Consider the following 20,514-nt stretch of genomic DNA (forward strand, 5'->3'; position numbering starts at 1 on the left):
TACCAGGGGTTGTGCCCACCTTATGAGCCTACTCAGGCAGGAAAAAACAGAGCTGTAATACACCAGGGAGCAAGAGAGGAAAGCAAATAACATTTAATTAATTTACACTGTTTCTACTGTAGAACTTGCTCCAAAGTAATCACTAGGAAGTTCAGATAGTCCTTTACTGCAAAGGAATCCTAATGCAACCAAAATCTCAGTTCCATAGCTTTTTAGGGAGTCTTACTATGCTTATTAAAGGGACATGGTGGCTCAGTGGCTAAGATGCTGAGCTTGTCAATTGAAAAGTCGGCAGTTCAGCGGTTCGACTCCCTAGTGCCGCATAATGGGGTGAGCTCCCGTTACTTGTCCCAGCTTCTGCCAACCTAGCAGTTCGAAAGCACATTAAAAAGGCAAGTAAAAAAATAGGGACCACCTTTGGTGGGAAGGTAACAGCGTTCGGTGCGCATTTGGCATTTAGTCATGCTGGCCATATGACCATGGAGATGTCTTTGAACAGTGCTGGCTCTTCAGCTTTGAAATGGAGATGAGCACTGCCCTCTAGAGTTGGGAACGACTAGCACACATGTGTACCTTTACCTTACTATGTTTATGCCAGTCCTTTAGAACTCCTTTCCTCTGTAGGAGACATTTTGCAACAAGATGGAACATTCATGATCATAGTTGACAAGTTAAGAGGTTTGGTAAAGTCTATTTTTAGATCAGAATCAACACATCAAGAAAAGCTATTCTGTCTTTTTCATCACTTCGATAATTATCATTTACACCATTCTTAGCATTCAATTTAGTCTTCCAGTGGCTGCCTTGATTTTGGTATATTAAGGAAGCTTGATTTAACTGTCATAATAAAAGCAAGTCTTTGAGGTGATAAAATGCACTAGGGAACCACATTAAAAATGCACCAGAATTACAGTGACAACTTTAATAGAATAAAGTTCTTAATTAACTCATCTGTGCTAGACATTTTTAGTTTCTCTGCCAATTTACACACTATGCTTCTGTTTAATTTTGTTTTAGAGCTGGGGGAATAAACACAGAAAAACCAGACAATCAATAGACAGAGGCACATTTAAAATAAAGTAACCCATATGAACAAATTCCAAAGGAATCTTAATTCTCATTATGCATAGAAATTTTATATGAAAATAAATTATGCTTGAAATACACATTATGCTCATATTTATTATGAAACTGTAATAAAAACCCATATTTTGCTACAGTCATTGCAATGCAATTTTATCTCATACATCTTCCCATGCTAGAAATATAGCACTGTTATGGCAAATTAAGAATAAACAGTTTTTTCTCTCCCTCTTTCATTTCATTGTTCAATATGGTTTTTTCTCCCCTGTCCTATGTTTCAATCTTTCTAAATTCTTCAATTAGGAGTAATTAGCCTAAATGATTTGGGAGATAATAAGTGAAGCTACCTGATGTAAAAATAATACTTGCTTTTTTTTTTTACAGTATATAGAATAGTAGTTGATATGAACTGAATATTAATCTGAAGGGAATGTAGATGCAAAAAAATGCAACTAGAAATTAATTTGCATCAAGAGAAGTCTTAATTTCTAAATGCTGGAAAATAATCATTTTCACTTTATTTTGTTTTGATCAGACTTCACTTTGACTAAATCAGACTTTGGGAAGAATTAGTAGAAACTGGAATAGATGCAGAAAAGAACATCAAAAGTTCATTAGAGAATTAGAATCTGGGTTCTCTAAAGAACAATGGGTATATTTGCCTTTGAGAAAAACAACTGAGAAAGGATATGGTAGCCCTTTTTAAATACTTAAAAGCACACCACAGAGAAGTCAAGGCCATTTATCTTTTGTTCAGGGCATGGAATAATAGAGTTTCAGAAAGCCTAAAAGGTAGTTCAACCATAAAATCAATTCCCCAGAGAGGTGAGCACCTCATTGGATAAATTGGAACAAAGTCTGAAAGGCTTTCAGTTGTAGATTCTTTAATTTGGTTTATTATGCCGAGTAGACAATGTTGGAGAAGAGCCAAGTTAGTCCATGGTAGCAAAAAATATATACTGTATCAAAAAGGTGTCTGATAGCATCTTTTCTGATTGATTGAGTGATTATATACAATCAAGTTGGTGTCAACTCCTAACAACTACATAGGTATTGTTTATGACAATCTTAATCCTTCAGATCTTCTAATAATGCACTTGTTGCCACTGTAACTGAGTCTGTCACAAGTAAATGCCTTATTCTCCAATATGTAAATAGTATATGAACGGGATATCAGGGGTTAATTTATTCTTCACTTCTTAATGTATTCATATTTCACCACTCCCATATCTAGCTCCACCCATTGTATATATAAGGAGCTGCACGCACTCATTCCTTGCTTCTATCTGTGAATATTCAGTGAATATAGAATGCCTCATGTAAATAAAGAGAGATATATTTGAACTCTTAATTCTTAAATGATTTATTGAGTCTGATCCTGAAAATATTGCAACAGAGTCCATCCATCTAGTCATCCTCTTCTTTTTCCTTACATCTTTCCCTGCATTAGACATTCTCCAGAGAGCTACATTTTCACATAATGTGTTCAAAGTAGGATAATTTAAGCCTGATCATTTGTGCTTTGAGTGAGAACTTTTGGTTGATTTTTTTTGATGATCCATTTTTTTTCTTTTTGTCCTCTTGGATGTCTATGGTATTCTTAGGCATTTTCTTCAACACCAAAGTTCTAAAATATCAGTATTCTTTCTATTTTGCTTCTTCAAAGTCCAACTTTCACTCACATAAAGTGCTACATGGAATTTTTACAAGTAGCATTTTTTTTTTATTTATTTAATTTGTATACCGCCCTTCTCCCAGAAGGGACTCAGGGCGGTGAACAGCCAAAATTAAAAAACATACAAATGCAAGAGTTAAGATAATTAAAAGAATTAAATCATTGGCTACCCAAATTTAAAACCCCAAATCCATAAAATTTAAAATCCCAATTAAAAACCATTTAGGCTAGGCCGGCTTGATGAAATAAAAACGTCTTCAGGGCTTTACGGAAGGTCCGGAGGTCCGGGATCAATCGTATTCCAGGAGGCAGCTCATTCCACAGGGCGGGTGCCCCCACAGAGAAGGCTCGCCCCCTGGGGGCCGCCAGCCGACATTGCCTGACCGACGGCACCCCGAGGAGGCCCTCTCTATGAGAGCGTATTGGCCGGTGGGAGGTTATCGGTAGCAGCAGGCGGTCTCGCAAATACCCTGGCCCTAAGCCATGGAGTGCTTTAAAGATGAGAACCAACACCTTAAAGCGCACCCGGAAGACCACCGGGAGCCAATGCAGCTCGCGCAGGAGAGGTGTTACGTGGGAGCGCCACGTCGCTCCCATAATCACCCGCGCGGCCGCATTCTGCACCAGCTGGAGCCTCCGGGTGCTCCTCAGGGGGAGCCCCATGTAGAGAGCGTTACAGTAGTCCAGGCGTGACATAACCAAGGCATGAGTGACTGTGCACAAGGAGTCCCGATCCAGAAAGGGGCGCAACTGGCGTATCAGGCGAACCTGATAAAAAGCCCCCCTGGCCACGGCCGTCATATGCTCTTCTAAAGACAGCCGTGTGTCCAGGAGGACGCCCAAGTTGCGAGCCCCCTCTGTGGGGGTCAGTGACTCGCCCCCAATAGCCAGAGATGGCACCAGCTGGCTATACCGGGACGCCGGCATCCACAGCCACTCGGTCTTGGAAGGGTTAAGCCGAAGCCTGTTCCTCCCCATCCAGACCCGCACGGCCTCCAGACACTGGGACATCACTTCGAGGGCATCATTGGGGTGGTCTGGGGTGGAAATGTACAGCTGAGTGTCATCAGCGTACAGATGGCATCGCACCCCAAAACCACGGATGATCTCACCCAGCGGCTTCACATAAATGTTGAACAGGAGCGGCGAGAGGACCGACCCTTGCGGCACCCCGCAAGCAAGGCGCCTCGAGGTCGACCTCTGCCCCCCTGCCAACACAGACTGCGACTGGTCAGAGAGATAGGAGGAGAACCACCGCAACACGGTGCCTCCCACCCCCAGTCCCTCCAGCCGGCGCAGCATGATACCATGGTCGATGGTATCAAAAGCCGCTGAGAGGTCTAACAGGACCAGAACAGAGGAACAACCCCTGTCCCGAGCCCTCCAGAGATCATCCACCAATGCGACCAATGCCGTCTCCGTGCTGTACCCAGGCCTGAAGCCGGACTGGCACGGATCTAGATAGACGGTTTCATCCAGGAACTGTGGGAGCTGTCGCGCAACCACACTCTCCACAACCTTCGCAACAAAGCGAAGGTTGGAGACCGGACGATAGTTTGCCAAAACGGCCGGGTCCAGAGAAGGCTTCTTGAGGAGGGGCCTCACCACCGCCTCTTTCAAGGCAGGAGGCAAGAAACCCTCTCTCAGAGAAGCATTTATAATCCTCTGGAGCCAGCCTCGTGTTACCTCCCGGGTGGCCAGTACCAGCCAGGAGGGGCACGGGTCCAATAAACATGTGGTTGCATTTAACCTCCCCAGGATCCTGTCCACGTCCTCAGGAGTCACAGGGTCGAACTCATCCCAGGTAACATACTCAAGACCAGCCTCAGTCACCCCGCCGGGATCTACCCAGTCAGAGTCCAAGCCTTCCCGAATCTGAGCGATTTTATCATGCAGATACTGTGCAAAATCCTCAGCCTGCCCTTGCAAGGGGTCTTCCCGCGCTCCCTGATATAGGAGGGAGCGGGTCACCCTAAACAAGGCGGCTGGGCGGTTATCTGCCGATGCAATAAGAGCGGAAAAGTGGTTACGCTTTGCCGCTTTTATCGCCACTAGATAGGTCTTAATATGAGACCTAACTAGTGTTCAGTCGGATTCGGAGCGACTAGCCCTCCAACCACTCTCTAGGCGTCTTTTCCGGCGCTTCATCTCCCTCAGCTCCTCGGAGAACCAAGGGGCCGGGCAGGTTCGGCGTCGGGTCAGAGGCCGCAAAGGCACGACTCGGTCCAGAGCACCGGCGGCTGTCCTATCCCAGGCAGCCACCAGATCTTCAGCCGAGTCGTGAGCCAGAGTTTCAGGAACTGGCCCAAGCTCCCTCTGGAACCTATCAGGATCCATCAGGCGCCTGGGGCGGAACCACCTGGTCGGTTCCGCCTCCCTGCAGTGGGGTGCAGCGGTCAAAAGGTCCAGTCTCAGGAGACAATGGTCCGACCATGACAGGGGTTCAATAACTATATCCCCTATATCCAGACCACTCCGCCACTGACCAGAGATAAAAACCAAGTCCAGAGTGTGTCCTCCCACGTGAGTGGGGCCATGAATTAATTGTGTCAGGTCCATGGCTGTCATGGAAGCCATAAACTCCCGAGCCATCCCAGACGCCCCACCGGTAGATGGCAGGTTGAAATCCCCCATGACCAAAAGTCTGGGGGTATCAACCGCCACCCCGGCAATAACGTTGAGAAGCTCGGGCAGGGCCGCTGTCACGTGGCAGGGAGCCAGGTACGCGATCAGCAGGCCCACCTGCATCCCATGGCCCCACTTCACCAGGAGAGACTCACATCCGGCTATCTGAGGTACAGTGGCCTCCCTCGGATCAAGACCTTCCTTTAAATTAAAAAACATAAAATTCGCTAGCCAGAAAAATAGCTACAAAGCTCTTCCTTGCACTGTGTAGAGGAATTGGACTCAATAATTTAAATGACCCCTTTCAGGTATCCGTATACATGAATGGGCTAGGGTTCCATTTACAGTCAAATGTAGCCTTGCAAGAAAAAGTTTCCAAATAAAGCAAATGCGCCTTCATTCTAAGTAAGGATTAAAAAGTGATGATGTTTGATCCTACATAATATTTAACTTGACATAGAAAGCAAATTGCCTTGTTTAGGAGAAAGGATTGCATGGGAGGATAGAATAATATATATCAGGTATATTTTATAGGTTGTATCTTCCATTAATAGAAGGTTCTGATACAGAAGAAAAATAGGTCAATGGAAGGAGAGGGGCAGGATTTTCAGTTCCTAAGAATGTCTGGGACCACAGAAATTGGCTCAAAGGTTTTGAGTATGGAAAATGAAAAAGTTGCTGAGAGATAAGAAGCATATAAATTTTTCTTAGGTTGATCACAGAATCAATCAGATGCTTAGATTGGATTTGGTATATTTGTCTACCTGCTGAGTCTTTCATAAGGACTTGGGATAGGCAGATTATGTTGTCTGATGCTTTAAACAGTATCAGATGTAAGCCATCCCAAGTAAAGCTGCTTTTACAATTGACTGAAGATGGTTTTCAATGCCATTGGTGTTCAAGTGATGCTGCAGAAGTTTCGGAATTATTATTGATGTCATCTTTGCTTTCCCCCCACCCCCCTGCCCTGTCATTCTACTTCTCTTTGCAGGTCTTTATATATTGTGATTTTTCTCCAGCCCTTTCTTTTTTATTCTCTAGGTAATTCAGTGCCCCAATGATCGTTGGCGCACTAGGTGCCATATTAAAAAAATCTTGGATGGTAGTTAGAAAATCATTGTATGTGCATATTTATATGACTGCCCAACTTAAACTATATGATTCTGGATGGTATACAATATGTGGAAGTTTCATTTGTGTGTACTTTATTGACTGCAGTAAAATGTTATTCACTACTTAGAAGAAGTTTGTATATGAATCAAACCAGTTATACCATTTAACTGTAATAAAATCATATATAGAAGGAAAAGGCAAGAGATGCGATCCTTAATGGATACAGATAAGAGAAACCAGATTGCCGTCTTTTTTTAGAGTGTGAAAAGAATTGTATGAAAGGAGGCAGTATATGGATACAATAAACTCTAATATTTATTGAATTAAATTATAATATCTAGCAGTATAGAATCTTGATAGTATGAAGGAATGCAGGGTTGTCATTGTAAGGTCATCCCATTTTTTTATATATATATTAAAGATGTTCCCATGTAGAGGTCATACTATGATTTACAATTTTTAAAATCTTTCCTATGTAATGTAACAAACCATATATAATCTGTAACCTTGGGGCTTTTCTACAGTTGTTTGGTGGATATACCCCAGTGTTCACTGTCCTCTGTGCATTTCAGCAAAATATACTTGGTTGCCTTAATCTCCAATCTTTTTGATTCCTAATTTAAAAGAAGCAATTTTCTCAAAACAAATACTATAAATTGAGTTCATCATTTTATGAGAAAAGAGGGCAGTTTTTTCCCCACTTCTTCTATCAATCATATACCAGTGAATACAACTGCCTATGTTACTAACTTAATACAGAACATAGAAAATACAGCAATAACATAGTGGACCTCTTAGAATGCTATAGCACATTAAGTTTACTTCAGTGGATGACAAAAGATTTGAGGAGGATAAATTAATTGTGCATCAGCAATGCACTTAAAAATGCCTAGAAAAGAAAGTCATGGTAAACATGTCTCCATCCTATGTTATTTCTTTGGTCTATATAGCTTAAGGCAGGTACTCTTGACCATATAGTAACTAACTTGACAGTTTCATTATAGTGTAAATTAGAGTCAGACAATGGGCACAATTTTGTGTGATGGTGTGGGCATGAAAAATATAAAAATGGAAGGAAAAATTCAGTAGTTTCTGTGGAGATTTATTGTAGGAATCCAGATTAAAGCTTCCTTGACAAATGGTTGTCCAGCCTAGGCTTGAAGGAGAATTTATCATCTCACTTGGTGATTGGTACCCTGCCAAACTGCTTCTACTATTGGAAGTGCTCCTGTAACATTTAATTGGAATTTGACTCCCCTTGGTCCATGTCATGTACTCTTATGTTAGAGGATTTATTCAGTGACTTCTTCCCAAGGAGCTCTAATATCTCCATCCCACAGTCAGTTAATCTCAAGGTAGAACACACCAATTTCCTCAAACATTCCCACTCAATTCCTAATCTCCTCGTTATTTTCATCAGCTTGCTTTATACCTGTTCCAGTTTCTCTGAATCTTTTAAAAATGCAGTGCCCCAAATTGTGGCTGTGTTCTTCAGGTGAATTCTGACCAATGCAGATTACATCTGAATTTATTACTTTCTTTAAATGAGAAACTCTGCTTTTTCAGGCAACCAAATATCACATTTGCTTTTTTGGGGAGGAGGAGTAGTTGTACAATTCTGTGGGTTCATTTTTAAATATACATCCAAAATTATTTTCACATGTACTCTTCCTTAGCCAGATATTTCATGGCCAGGCATAAGACCAGGGGTGAAATGCTCCCAGTTCAGACCAGATCGCCCGAACCAGTAGCGATGGCGGCAGGTGGTTTGGAGAACCGGTAGCAAAAATCGTTTCACACATACCCCATGCCCAGCTGAGCCGCGCGATCAGAGGCTTTTTTTTTTTTTACTTTTAAAAGCATTTTTTCTACAATCTCTTTGGCTGAAAAAATGCTTTTAAAAGTAAAAAAAAAAGCCTCTGATGATCGTGCGGCTCAGCTGGGGTCGTCAGAGGCTTTTAAAAGCATTTTTTCTACAACTCCTCAGCCGAAGAGGTTGTAGAAAAAATGCTTTTGAAAGTTAAAAAAAAAAAAAGTTGGCCATGCCCACCCAGTCACATTATCCCACCACCAAGTCATGCCCACAGAACCAGTAGTAACAAATTTTAGATTTCACCCCTGCATAAGACTATGGTTTTCTGTTTCTCACTTTGCATTTTCCCCTATTCAGTAGAGTTCTGTCCCCTTTCTGACCCTGTATCTAATTTATTTGAATAAAATGCAATCACCAGCTGATACATGTTTTCTTCTTCCCCACCCTCCTTGTCTTCCACCTCTTGTTCTTCCCATTCTTTTCTTGTGTCACTACTTTTTATAAGCTATCTGACATTTTGTGTTGTCTGCTCCACAGTGATGGTGTTGTATAGTTACTGCTTGATAATGGCCTTATCCTACTGTAAAGCCCTCAAGAATACAACTTTGTCTTTCCAGCATAACCATGTGAAGAAAGTCTTGCTGCATTTTTATGCTTTGGTTGCCTGTTCTGGGACATTTCAGGTTAAATGTTTTTGTGTCACTGTTACCTGTAAATATAGCCAGGGAGAGAGAGTGCTGGGAATATAAATGACTAGACCAATTCAGAAGCAATTGGATCTATCTGCCAAAGAGACTTGAGCCACAGGGGAAAGTAGTAACTATAAAGTCAGGCAATTTTCACAATATTATTTGGGGAAATGGATTTTTCTTATACTCCTTCCCCTTTTTTTATGGATCACTCTGATGCTTTAACACCGTACCCGTTGAGCAGAGTCTCAACAGGAAAGTGTCACAGTCATCTTTGATCTTTGCTGTGTTATTAATATGCCTTATGTTACAGTCCAAATATTTCCTGGTTGCGACGGTCAAGTCATTAGAATAAAATCCAGTGTATTGCTAGGTAAAAATGAAAACATTTGCAAAATTCATCAAATGGTGACTTCTCTCAGAATGAATTACAGGATCGTGAAAGAAAAATATGTAACTTGCAGAATGTTGTCTGTACAGTATACACAGACAGTTCAAGTACCCATCCAATATTAGATTAATATGTTGAAGTTTTGTAAAAGTAGGTGCAGGGGTGATTATTCAATGATTTTGCATTTATGTTAATTTAATGTCACTCTTCTCAGAATGATATACTTGATTTTGTCCCACCCATTTTTTAGAGCTTCTCTTTATCTCTCTATATTCTCTATAAATGAGCCACAGTGGCACAGTGGTTAGAGTGCAGTTCTGCAGGCTACTTCTGCTGAATGCCAGCTGCCTGCAATTTGGCAGTTCGAATCTCACCAGGCTTAAGGTTGACTCAGCCTTCCATCCTTCTGAGGTGGGTAAAATGAGGTCCCAAATTGTTGGGGGCAATATCCTGACTCTGTAAACCACTTAGAGAGGGCTGTATATAAGTATATAAGTCTAAGTGCTATTGCTATTGCTATCCCTCTGTGATATACTCCTAGAGGCATTCTCAGAATAGCCCCCAATTTAATATACACTACTCAAAAAAATAAAGGGAACACAAGCAGAAGACATCCGAGATCTGAATGAATGAAATAGCCTTATTAAATACTTTGTTTGTTACATACAGTAGTTTTGTGTTCCCTTTAGTTGTTTGAGCAGTGTATAAACTACTGTATGTAAAGAACAAAGTATTTAATAAGGCTATTTCATTCATTCAGATCTTGGATGTCTTCTGCTTGTGTTCCCTTTATTTTTTTGAGCAGTATATTATAGCCACTATGCAGACAGCCTGAGTTAACCTGCTTTCCACCACCTAAGTCATAAATCAGCACAGAAATCATCCTCCAGTCTGCACTCTCATAATCTCTGTTTCTGCCTATGTTTGTAGCAAGAAAAACAAAGAAAGCAATCTCAATTTAAAAAGCTAGAAACAGTACAAACAACTGAAGTAGGGAAACTCATGGAAATGGAAAGTAAGCAGAGGTGGGCTGTTGCTGGTTCGGACCAGTTCGCCCATACCGGTAGTTCTAACCACCGGCTGGGCTCACCCAGGCACCCTGGTGCTATCCCATCCTATATATCTTACTCTCTGGCTCGCTCACCCCACCCACGCAGCACAGCTGATTTCCGTGCCTGGCCCACACTACTTGCCGTGACTGCCTGAGAAAGTGTGCTGGAAGCCGCACACATGAAATTGCAGTGTTTGAAGCCACACGGAAGCATGGAAGGCGCGCACGCTCACATTTTTGGTTCTGCACTAGGCGAACCAGTTGTTAAATTATGTGAAGCCCACCTCTGGAATTAAGCATTGTAGTTAGGGCCCATCAGTGGAAAGGCAATTGACCCTGAACCTTCATTGGGACTCTTCAAGTGTCTCCAAGTAAAAAAAAAAAAGGAAAGTTTGTGATTTGAGATTGTGGGTTTCTAGCTCAGAAGAAAATCAACTGGACTGCCTGTGGACAACCTGATGAAGGCTCTTTTTCAGAGGAAAGTGTTCTTCTGTTGAAATGTCTTGAGTTAGTTAGCCTGAGGGTTGTGACTGCCCCAATACAGACCAAAGAGTTGGGTCTGGAAGCTGGATTGTACTAGTTGAACACATGAAATTAATAAGAATGCATACTAGTGTGTGGTTTAAAGTAATAGCCCTAAGATTATAAATACTATGTGGTATGATTTTCTGAGCACGTCTCCCTTGTACTAAATAAAGTACTGTAGTTAGATTCTATGTTTTTTTTTTACAATTGCAGTATTCCACTAGCATGCTATTTTTTCTTCAAAACAATTTGCAAAGGTAGGGAATACATTAGGTATATTTCTTATCAAGAGACTGGCTTCTTTATTTGCAGGGTATTCAGGGAATAGCCAGCTGTTTCAAAGACTTCTCAATCTAAATCTAGATGAAACAGAAGCAAAGCAGAACAAGGAGCTAAAGTTCCACATTTTTTTGTTGAGCATACTGACAGAATACAATATTTTTCACTCAGTTAAAGCATGTTACATTCTAAGAAAATATGTGTAATCTTTTCTATATCTACATCTATGGATGTATGAAAATCTATATCCTTTCTTTTTAAAATTGATTCCCTCTCACTCTCTTTGCTGGGAAGATGTAGAATTGACATATGGAAGTATGGTATAGATATATCATTCCAAAGGATGTTATCTATTGCATGCAAAGAGTTAAATTTCCTGGAGGCAGTCATCATGGAGCAGAATTTTATATTGAGAGTGTTTCCTTTGCACTGTCCATCAGTTTGATTTTCATGAAAATTCATGTTTTCTTCTTTGAAAGCACAGTACTTTCTCATTTTGCAATTTCATGTCAGGAAAAGTTTCTAAAGAGATATAGTTCAAGCATTATCATTCAGCATGGAGCTCCCTCCCAGGTAGAGTAGACAACTGCTTTCTGTGTGATGGAAAGTAGCCTATATATAATCTGTCACAAGAGGGGACTTGAAAACAAACCACCTAGATTCGAGATCTGAGCCTCTAGATGACATGGAAGAGATCAGGTTTGGTTGAGGGATCCTGGACTCCCCTCTATTATTTTGTGGCAGTGGATGTAATGGACCAAATCTATATTGTGGACTTTCCAGGAGAGCATCCAAGCAGTAGGTAAAAAACCAAAGATAGAAGACATAAAATCCAGTCAGATACTTAGAAGGTTTTTTTTCAGATTTTGTGAGGACTCAGATGGGATAAAATATGAGAAATATAATAAAAACTTAATTCTGGGTCCAATTATTTGTACTGATTATTTTTTTGTTCATTTCCTGTGTTTTATTTTTGTTTTTGATGAATTCTAAGCTGAGGGATAATCAGACACACTCGATTGAATTATGGAAGTCCAGAAATCTTAATGTAGAGCACGTAGAAAGTTTAGAGCCACATCCAATGTACCAAACTAGGCCAAAATCCACTTTTCATTCTTTTCTTTTTAAGTCTATCTTCCCTCTAACTACTTTTCTCTTCCAATTTTCTTTCTTTTCTTTTTTTCTGATTTACAGATTTTAGCATATTGTCTTCTTTTTTTTCTGTTAACAGGTGATCTCTGCATTGCCCAGTCTTTGAAAATCCCACAGGATCGCAAAAACAAGACCTACGAATTTGATAAAATTATCAAGCTGCTTCTAGATACACCCAGAGCCAGGGCTATCATTGTCTTTGCCTACGATGAGGATATAAAGTAAGGATGCCTGGAGAAATTAACTTGTTTACATGTTAACCTGTTTACATAGGGCAGGGAGCCTGAACTGAAATAGCTATAACACGATTTGTGGCTTGCGTTGCCTGAATACATATTTTGTGGTATCCACATTCTTAGGTTTAAGTCATCATCTGAGCAATAAATGAGGTTATAAGCATGTTCTTGGGTAGTATAATTTCAGATTAAAGGAGAAGGATTTATGAGTGGATTTTTTCCCCCTGTACAAGAAAAACTCCCTGAATAACATTTTAGCAAGCTGGCAGAGAATATCAGGAAAAAACTTTCTCATGACAGCAAGCACAATATGTTTGGTTACATAAAACCTCAGCTGCTGTAGTAGTAGTAAAATCTAGAAACCGTTTCCGAACATCTTCTATGTGAGCTTGGTTACAATATGTTTTGCATGCCTCAAATGCCAGTGTAAAAAAAAACAAAAAACCACAACCTATACCTCCAATCAATTGCTTACATTCTAGACAGTCTGACACTGACTTTTCTTAAGCTCATTAGTCTGCACTTTGAAGTCTGCCTCCTCTCGTCTATTAAACCAAGAAGGACAATCAGAAGCTTGGAAAGCTAAATTGGGTAGATGGATGATGAGGTCACTGGCCTTGTGATTCTGTCCCCTCCACCATAGCACTAGAGCAGGCCTCAGGAACCATCAATTTGGGATAAGATAAATTTGCAACAAGGCTAAGTTACAAGGCAAAATGTTTTGATTAGGTATGCTAATTAATGGACATTTAAGTTTTGAAGGACCGAACAGGCAAAGCATTTAAAGAATTCTCTGAAAGTTCACCTAGGCAGATTCATAAATAGAGACTTTATAAACTAAAGTTTATACACTAAACTGGTGTAATAATGTAGCAGACTTTGGAAGAGATATGGAACTAAAACTGCACATAATAGAAAGGAAATATGTAATCTATCATTCTGTTGTAAAGTATTATGATATGAAGAACTTTAGCAGTTTCATTTTCAGTACACATTTAGAAATAACTGTAAATTCCAGCCACACCAGAGGTGGGTTTCAGCCGGGAGATCTTTCAGTGGAAATTTTGAGTAATTCAGAGAACCGGTAAATATCACCTCTGCCTGGCCCCGCCCCCAATCTATTCTGCCTCCCAGTCTCCCAGCTGATCGGCTAGAAGAAAAAATCAGGGCTCGCTTTTCAGCCAGGAGATTGCTTGGCAAAGAAGAAGAAGAAGAAGAAGGAAAAAAAAAACCAAGACACCCTCGCTTTAAATTGACACGCCAAGAAGCAGCTGCTGGAAGGAGGTTTTTACTTGCAGAAATGAAGTGACATTCAGCAGTTCATTTCTGGGTCAGCTGAACAACAAACTGGATAAGAGGAGGGATTCTTATATGGTTCTATGTTTTTGAAGTTTTGGGGTTTGTGCAACAATGGGCTTTGTGTTTCTAAAAAGGTTTTGGGTGATTTCCATTGTGAAATATCCTGTCTTGAGTAAGTTTTCTGCCTTCTTGAAAATGGAGCCAAACTTCTGGTTTCCACTTTCTATTATCTCTAAGCACCGGTACCTGTTTTCTTCTTACAAAGTTTCCTTTATGCAGCTGGCAAGAATGTGGAATGGGCCTCAGGCAGGTTCCTTTGTTAGCAGCTTGATTTTTCCTTGCTTTTCTGGGAGCCTTTTCTTATGAGTAATATTTTATTTGGGGAAATGAAGAGGGGGGGAGTTTGATTCCTTCCCAGAGCAGGTTAGTGGGGTGGGGAGGGAATGGGGATTTTGCAGTATCCTTCCCCTGTCACGTCCACCAATCCACGCCCACCAAGCCACACCCACAGAACCGGTAGTAAAATATTTTGAAACCCACCACTGAGCCACACCTTCTTGTTCAGAAGGATAGCTGAAAACTCAGTAAATGGGAGGAGGGAGTTACTGCAGCTGCCAGCATGCTATAGTGAAGGTGACAAAAGTGGTACCTTTGACTAAAGGGAAGAAATTGAATAGTATTGGTCATCTAATAGTATAACAAATTAGACTAGTAGCACCTGTTAAGCGACATCTGACCTCATAAAAATAGCCAATTATGGGAATGCTGACCATGTTGCCTCAGCATCCATAGGATTTTCAGTTTAATAGACTGCCTCTGGTCTCATGCTCAGAGCATGAGCAAAATATGTGAGGGAAATTGCATGAAGTGGCTGTGTGTGCCTTAATATTAACTTGCAATAATTTATATAACTCTGAAGCAGAAGTGCATGCATAATCAAGCAACCCTGCTTCAAATTATTACCCATTTCTAAAGTGGCATGCTTGGTAATTTAAAGGAGAAAAAGAGAGAAATTGTGAACTATATAATTTATTAGCACCATGTATCTCCAGATAGAGTGGATTATACCTATTATCCTTCAGTTATATTGGTTGCACATCTGGAAGGTGCTCAGTTGAAGAAAGTTGAATTACATATTGATGAAAGCGGTCTAGAAGAGCCTGCAAGAGTGCAGTGCTTGGGACACAGAGAAGTGTTGCTTTCTATGTGACTAATGAGGAAAAAAATATCAAATCTAGTAAGAATTTGTACTTCTTTTATCTAAATCAGGGCTGTCAAATTTGTGTGGTCATGGCATTATGTGACATATTGGGACTTCCCCCCCCCCTTTACTGAACCGGTCATGGGCGTGGTCAGTGCATGATGCATCCGGCCTGTGGGCCGTGAATTTGATAACCCTGATCTAAATCACCCATGAACTGACACCGTGTAGAGATCCAGTGAGAGGAGTGTTTCTTAAGTCCTGTGAAGAGAGATACTATAAAGAAAACACTCAGGCTGACTCATCCCTGACTCACCAGGTAGAAAAGGGAAGGGAGAAGAAACACAGTCACATTTGCAAGCTTCTGCTATTACAAACTCTCTCAATAAAAATATAGATCTAGTGTTCCTGTGGACGTTGTTTCCTGATCTGGGCTACCTCAAGAGGTTGATATGTAGCTACTTTGGTTCTCATGAGAAACTAATGTTTTAGTTAGTTTCTTTTTAGTCATTTTTTTTTTTAGTCATCACCTGTATTTCTGAAGTATAAATTATGGTCTGGAGGGATCAGCAGGTGAGACTAAGCTTAGAAGAGAATTAGCAAGTAGTAGTTTCCAAAGCACTCTTCCTATTATTCTTTTATAAACTAAGCAGAAACTCGTAACATATTTTCTCTATGGTTTCCGTTCCTCTTCTGAGTCAAAGAGATAGCAGAGCGCTCTGCAGTTGATAGACAGTCACCTCAGTTCTGTCTTTCAGCTTGTTTACTCTATGGGGTTCCTTTCACGATTCTAGTTGCAGCTCTAAGCCCAACAGGCTTAGAATTATGTCTATGTATTTTCCATTGGCTTCAGAGACAGGAATCCGAAATACTAGAAGCATCAAAAAATTGTTAACTTTCAGAACTTCCCAGATACAAAATGAATTCATAAAAGGGGAAGAAACAGTAAAAGAGATGTCCATGCTAATAAAAATAAAATACTTGTCAATATAGCCATTTTAATCGGGAAATCTGATTAAAAACCACTGACTCTTTTTTTTCCATGACACTGGCCAATATAAAGGGTTGAACTAAAGTGCTGTGATTCCCCTAATAAGTTTTGGTTATCCTCTTTTAGATTTTGCTTTTCAATGCCGCGGAAAAACAAAAGACAAGCAGTTGGAAGATTTGAAACTATCAGAGCTACTGAAGCCTATTGATTAGAAAGGCTATTAAAGTGTGCTGGCTATAAAAAAAAACCTGCTGACCTTACAAGGTTCACAGCAGCCAATCTTGCGTTTATAGTCTGGGATGGATAAGTTAGTTATCACACAATAAATTAGGTTTGCTTCCATAACCCTAACTATTGATTTTCCATAAATCTAAAAAAGGAAAACAGCTAAAGCAACAAGTTCAACTTGAAGTTGAATATTAATATTTGGGTTTAATCCGCTGCATGTAGTTTTCATATCATGCCAAAACAAAGATTGTCCATGATCTGAATTTTCTTTTATGGTTTTTTTCCCCCTGAGTTCTTTCCTCAGGCAAAATCCAGTTTTGACATTATTTCCTCAAAGTGTTAACCATTGAGTTAGAATACTGGAATTCAATTTCCAGTTTTGACTGGAAGGACAAATACAACTTACAGATCTCTGTTCCAATATAATAAGGTTTATTTGAAATAAGGGGACTTGGAGGGAAAAGGGAAGAAAGAATATTTATGTACAAGACTTACAGTTTATGACTAAATTTTGCTCCATCCTTTCCCAAACCAGGTATCCTTCCCCAGCCAGCATGGATATTGATGAGAATTCTAAGGATTAAAAGTGCATATTCAGTAAAAGTAGTCTAGTAAAGAAGATTGCAATATCTGAGCTGGTCAATTATACCAGTAGACAGATACATAATTACCATTTAATATTACAGAGATCAATTCTCAGCCTTGTGTTATTTAAATATTTATAGATGACTTGGATGATAAATCAGAAAATATGACTATCAAATTTGCAAATGAAATAGGGATTGCAAGCGCTTGGAAGTGAGAATTAAAATTCTAAAGGATCTTGATAGACTGGAAAAATGGACCGAAACCAGCAGGAAGAATTTCAACAAGGACATGTATGCAAAGTCCTACATTTGTTTGGGAGGAATCAAAGTTGTGAGTAGGAAATGGAGGCAGAAATGCTACCAGACAGCAGTAACACAAATAAAAACTAGTAACCTTGATTGATCAGCAGCTGAATGTGAGCCTACTATATCATATAGTTGCAAGGAACAGGCAAAAGCTTGGCTGCATCAGAGAAGTACAATGTCAAGATACTGTAAAAATAAATTCTGATTTCATTCTATTTTGCATTGCTCAGAGAGAACTGAAAATCTTCAGTTGGATTCAGGGCTCTGCATTTTAGGGAAGAAGATAAGCACACAGGAACATATCTAGAAAAGAACAGTTAAAATGATAAGGGGGCTAAAATAATAATTAAAAAACCTACAAGGAATGGTTGGAAGAACTCTGGAAAAGATCATTCATTCATTCATTCATTCATTCATTCATTCATTCGATATGTTTAGAAATCACCCATCTTCCTCACAGAGTGACTCTTATAGCAAGGCATAACTATTTTCCCCCAATGTATATAGTCAAGCAACTGAAATACTATCAAGAATTCCACAGGTTTTTTTTTTCAAAAAAACAAGACAAGAAGTGTTTTACATTACAAGGAGGTAGATTTGATAGGATACTATATTTTTTTAAAAAAATCCTAACAACAACAATTGTACTATAATGGATTGCCTTATGTACTGGCGGGAATTATTCTGAAGCTAGATGGTAATCTGTCAGAGATGCTTTAGTAGTAGATGCCTGCCTGGACAGAGGCTTAGAGTAGGTGATTTCCAAGGTTTCTTTAGTTTGTTATTCTTCGATAAAAAGCAGCTGAGTTGGAAAAGCAGGTAACCCAAAAGGCAAAAGAGAGATATAGAGCAGGGGTGTCAAACTCAAGGCCCAGGGGCCAGATCCAGCTCACTGGGTGCTTAGATCTGGCCCACAGAGCCACCCTAGAAACAGCAAAGGACTGTCCCAGGGTGCCTCTGCCAGCAAAAACAGAGCTCTGCCAGACTCTGTTTTCAGCTGTGACGGCCTCCTGCTGCCCTCTGCCAATGAAAACAGAGCTTGGGAGGGCCATGTGCAGTCATCCCAGGCTCCTTTTTCAGCTGTGATGGCCTCCTGCTGCCCTCTGCCAGTGAAAACAGAGCTCAGGGAGGCTGTGTGCAGTTCCCCAAAGCTGGCACAGGGTGGCAGGAGGCCGTTGCAATTGAAAATGGAGCTCTGGAGCCTGTTTTCTCTGGCAGAGCACTTGGGCCACCACAGATGCCCCCAACATGAGTGACACCAAGTTGGCCACGCTTCCCTTGGCATGCCCACCATGGCCCCCAAAGTCAAATACAACCCTGATGCGGCCCTCAGAGAAATCGAGTTTGACACCCCTGATATAGAGTGATAGCACAGCCAGGACTATTACAATACCTCTTCTTGACTCTCTTATAAATGAGATATGCCCTAAGATTCTTGTCCCTGTTTTCTCTTCCCCAAATTCCATGATTCTAAGAATACATGCTAGGCAGGCCTTATAAAGTTACTCCCCCCCCCCCCCGGTCCCTTGATTCAACCAGGTTAAGAGATAATTTTTATGTTGGTTATCACTGGGAAATAAATTCCCTATTTAATGCAAAATTTCAGGGTTTTTTTTTTTCATGGTTTCATCTCTAATGTATTGCACAGTCACATGTTGCCCTCACATAAAAGAAGAGTTGCATAATGTTGGTTTTGTTGTTTATAGCTTGGACCTGTTGTTATTATGATATGTTGTTATTTTATTGTATGGATTCCATTTGTATGTTGTTTTGATATACTGGGATAATGAGAGCATATGCACCAAAGACAAATTCCTTGTGTGTCCAATCACACTTGGCCAATAAAGAATTCTATTCTATTCTATTCTATTCTATTCTATTCTATTCTATTCTATTCTATTCTATTCTATTCTATTCTATTCTATAAAGGGAAAATCAAAAATATTTCAAAAAACAATAACAACAAAAATAAGTATTGCCGTACTTATTTTTGCTCTATCCAAAGAATATTTGGTCTACAACCATACCATATTGGTGTGTTTTTGTGTGTAAATCTTCAGGTCTTGGACTATTCTTTTTAAAAAAAAAAAAAAAAACTGTTTTGCGGATCACAGAAACAATATTATGTGGATTGGAAAAAAATGAGTGTGGTATTAAAATTGGAGAAAGAAACATCAGTAAGCCGTATTACGCTGATGTCATTACCCAGATCCTGCAAAGAACTGAAAGCTCTAGTAAGAAAGTGAAGGAACACAATGAAAAAATAGGACTAAAATTAAATATGAAGAATATCAGGTTAATTACCACAGATAATGACAACAGTTTTAAAACTAACAATGAAAATATTGAACTGGTGGATAGCTTTTTCTTGGTACACTCATTTATATTTTGTTTTCTTTGTAACCATTGAATTTTCACTGCTTTGTTTCAGAGTAGCATACAGGAAAATAGGCAAGGAGTTAGGGAACATGATCTTTTCTCCTTTGAATCCACAAGTACCCCAGTCTGTTAGACTATACCACAAACTACTGATGATTTTGTTTTGATGGATTATGTGGTATCATTCACCTGACATTTCTGCATAGTATCAGGGGGTGGGGAGGAAGGAAATATAATACATTCAAATATTTTCATTCATTGCCTCTTTGTTAACGCCGGGGTAGAACTGAATGGTATATTGCTTCAAATAGCATGAACGCCTGGAAGTTATTCCCAAATTTACTCATATTCTTCCTATATGCTCAAGCAATGCTTCTTGTGTTCTCATTTCTGAATTGCAACTCAGACATGAAACAAGGCTTGCTATTATGCTTGATTCTCTTTGAAAGAATCAATAGTACTCCTCAAAATAATTTTAGCTGGATCAATGAACAGTAATTTCATAAGAAAGTAGTATGGAGGAAAATGGTATTCTTCCAGATTTGGAACCAATGTTTGGGTTGATTGAGTAATCTTCCAGGCAGTTTGTGATGAACAAGTGAGAATTATTCAAGTGTAATTTTGTATGAGTGAAGAACTTCATTAGACTTTTGCGATAACTTGGTTGAATGGCATCTTCTTGCTGCATTATTTTATTTTTTCCAAAACAAATTAAACCATATTTTTCTTTCTTGGACAGTGAAAATCTCTACATTTCAGTTCTCAGGCAAAAGTTTTAAAAAATTAAGTGTTTTAAGAACGAGAATGAATGCAACTGTATTCGGGAGTTAAATAATTCACATCATTTAAAAAAAAATCTTTTGTAACAGAATAGAATAGAAATAAGTGACT

The 20,514-nt window shown here is 39.8% G+C and overlaps 1 protein-coding gene across 1 annotated transcript in view; it reads left to right on the forward strand.

Annotated features, from left to right (window-relative positions):
• GRM7 (glutamate metabotropic receptor 7) overlaps positions 1 to 20,514 on the forward strand; it is a 490,233-nt gene that overhangs the window by 251,311 nt on the left and 218,408 nt on the right. Inside the window, exon 3 of the mRNA XM_070933577.1 lies at positions 12,476 to 12,617. Within this exon, the coding sequence (XP_070789678.1) occupies positions 12,476 to 12,617 (142 nt within the window). The remainder of the gene's footprint in view (positions 1 to 12,475; positions 12,618 to 20,514) is intronic.

This window comes from Pituophis catenifer, unplaced genomic scaffold, assembly GCF_029215685.1.
Source record: "Pituophis catenifer annectens isolate HBS135680 unplaced genomic scaffold, rPitCat1.0.hap2 SCAF_2, whole genome shotgun sequence".
Classification (NCBI taxonomy): Eukaryota; Metazoa; Chordata; class Lepidosauria; order Squamata; family Colubridae; genus Pituophis; species Pituophis catenifer.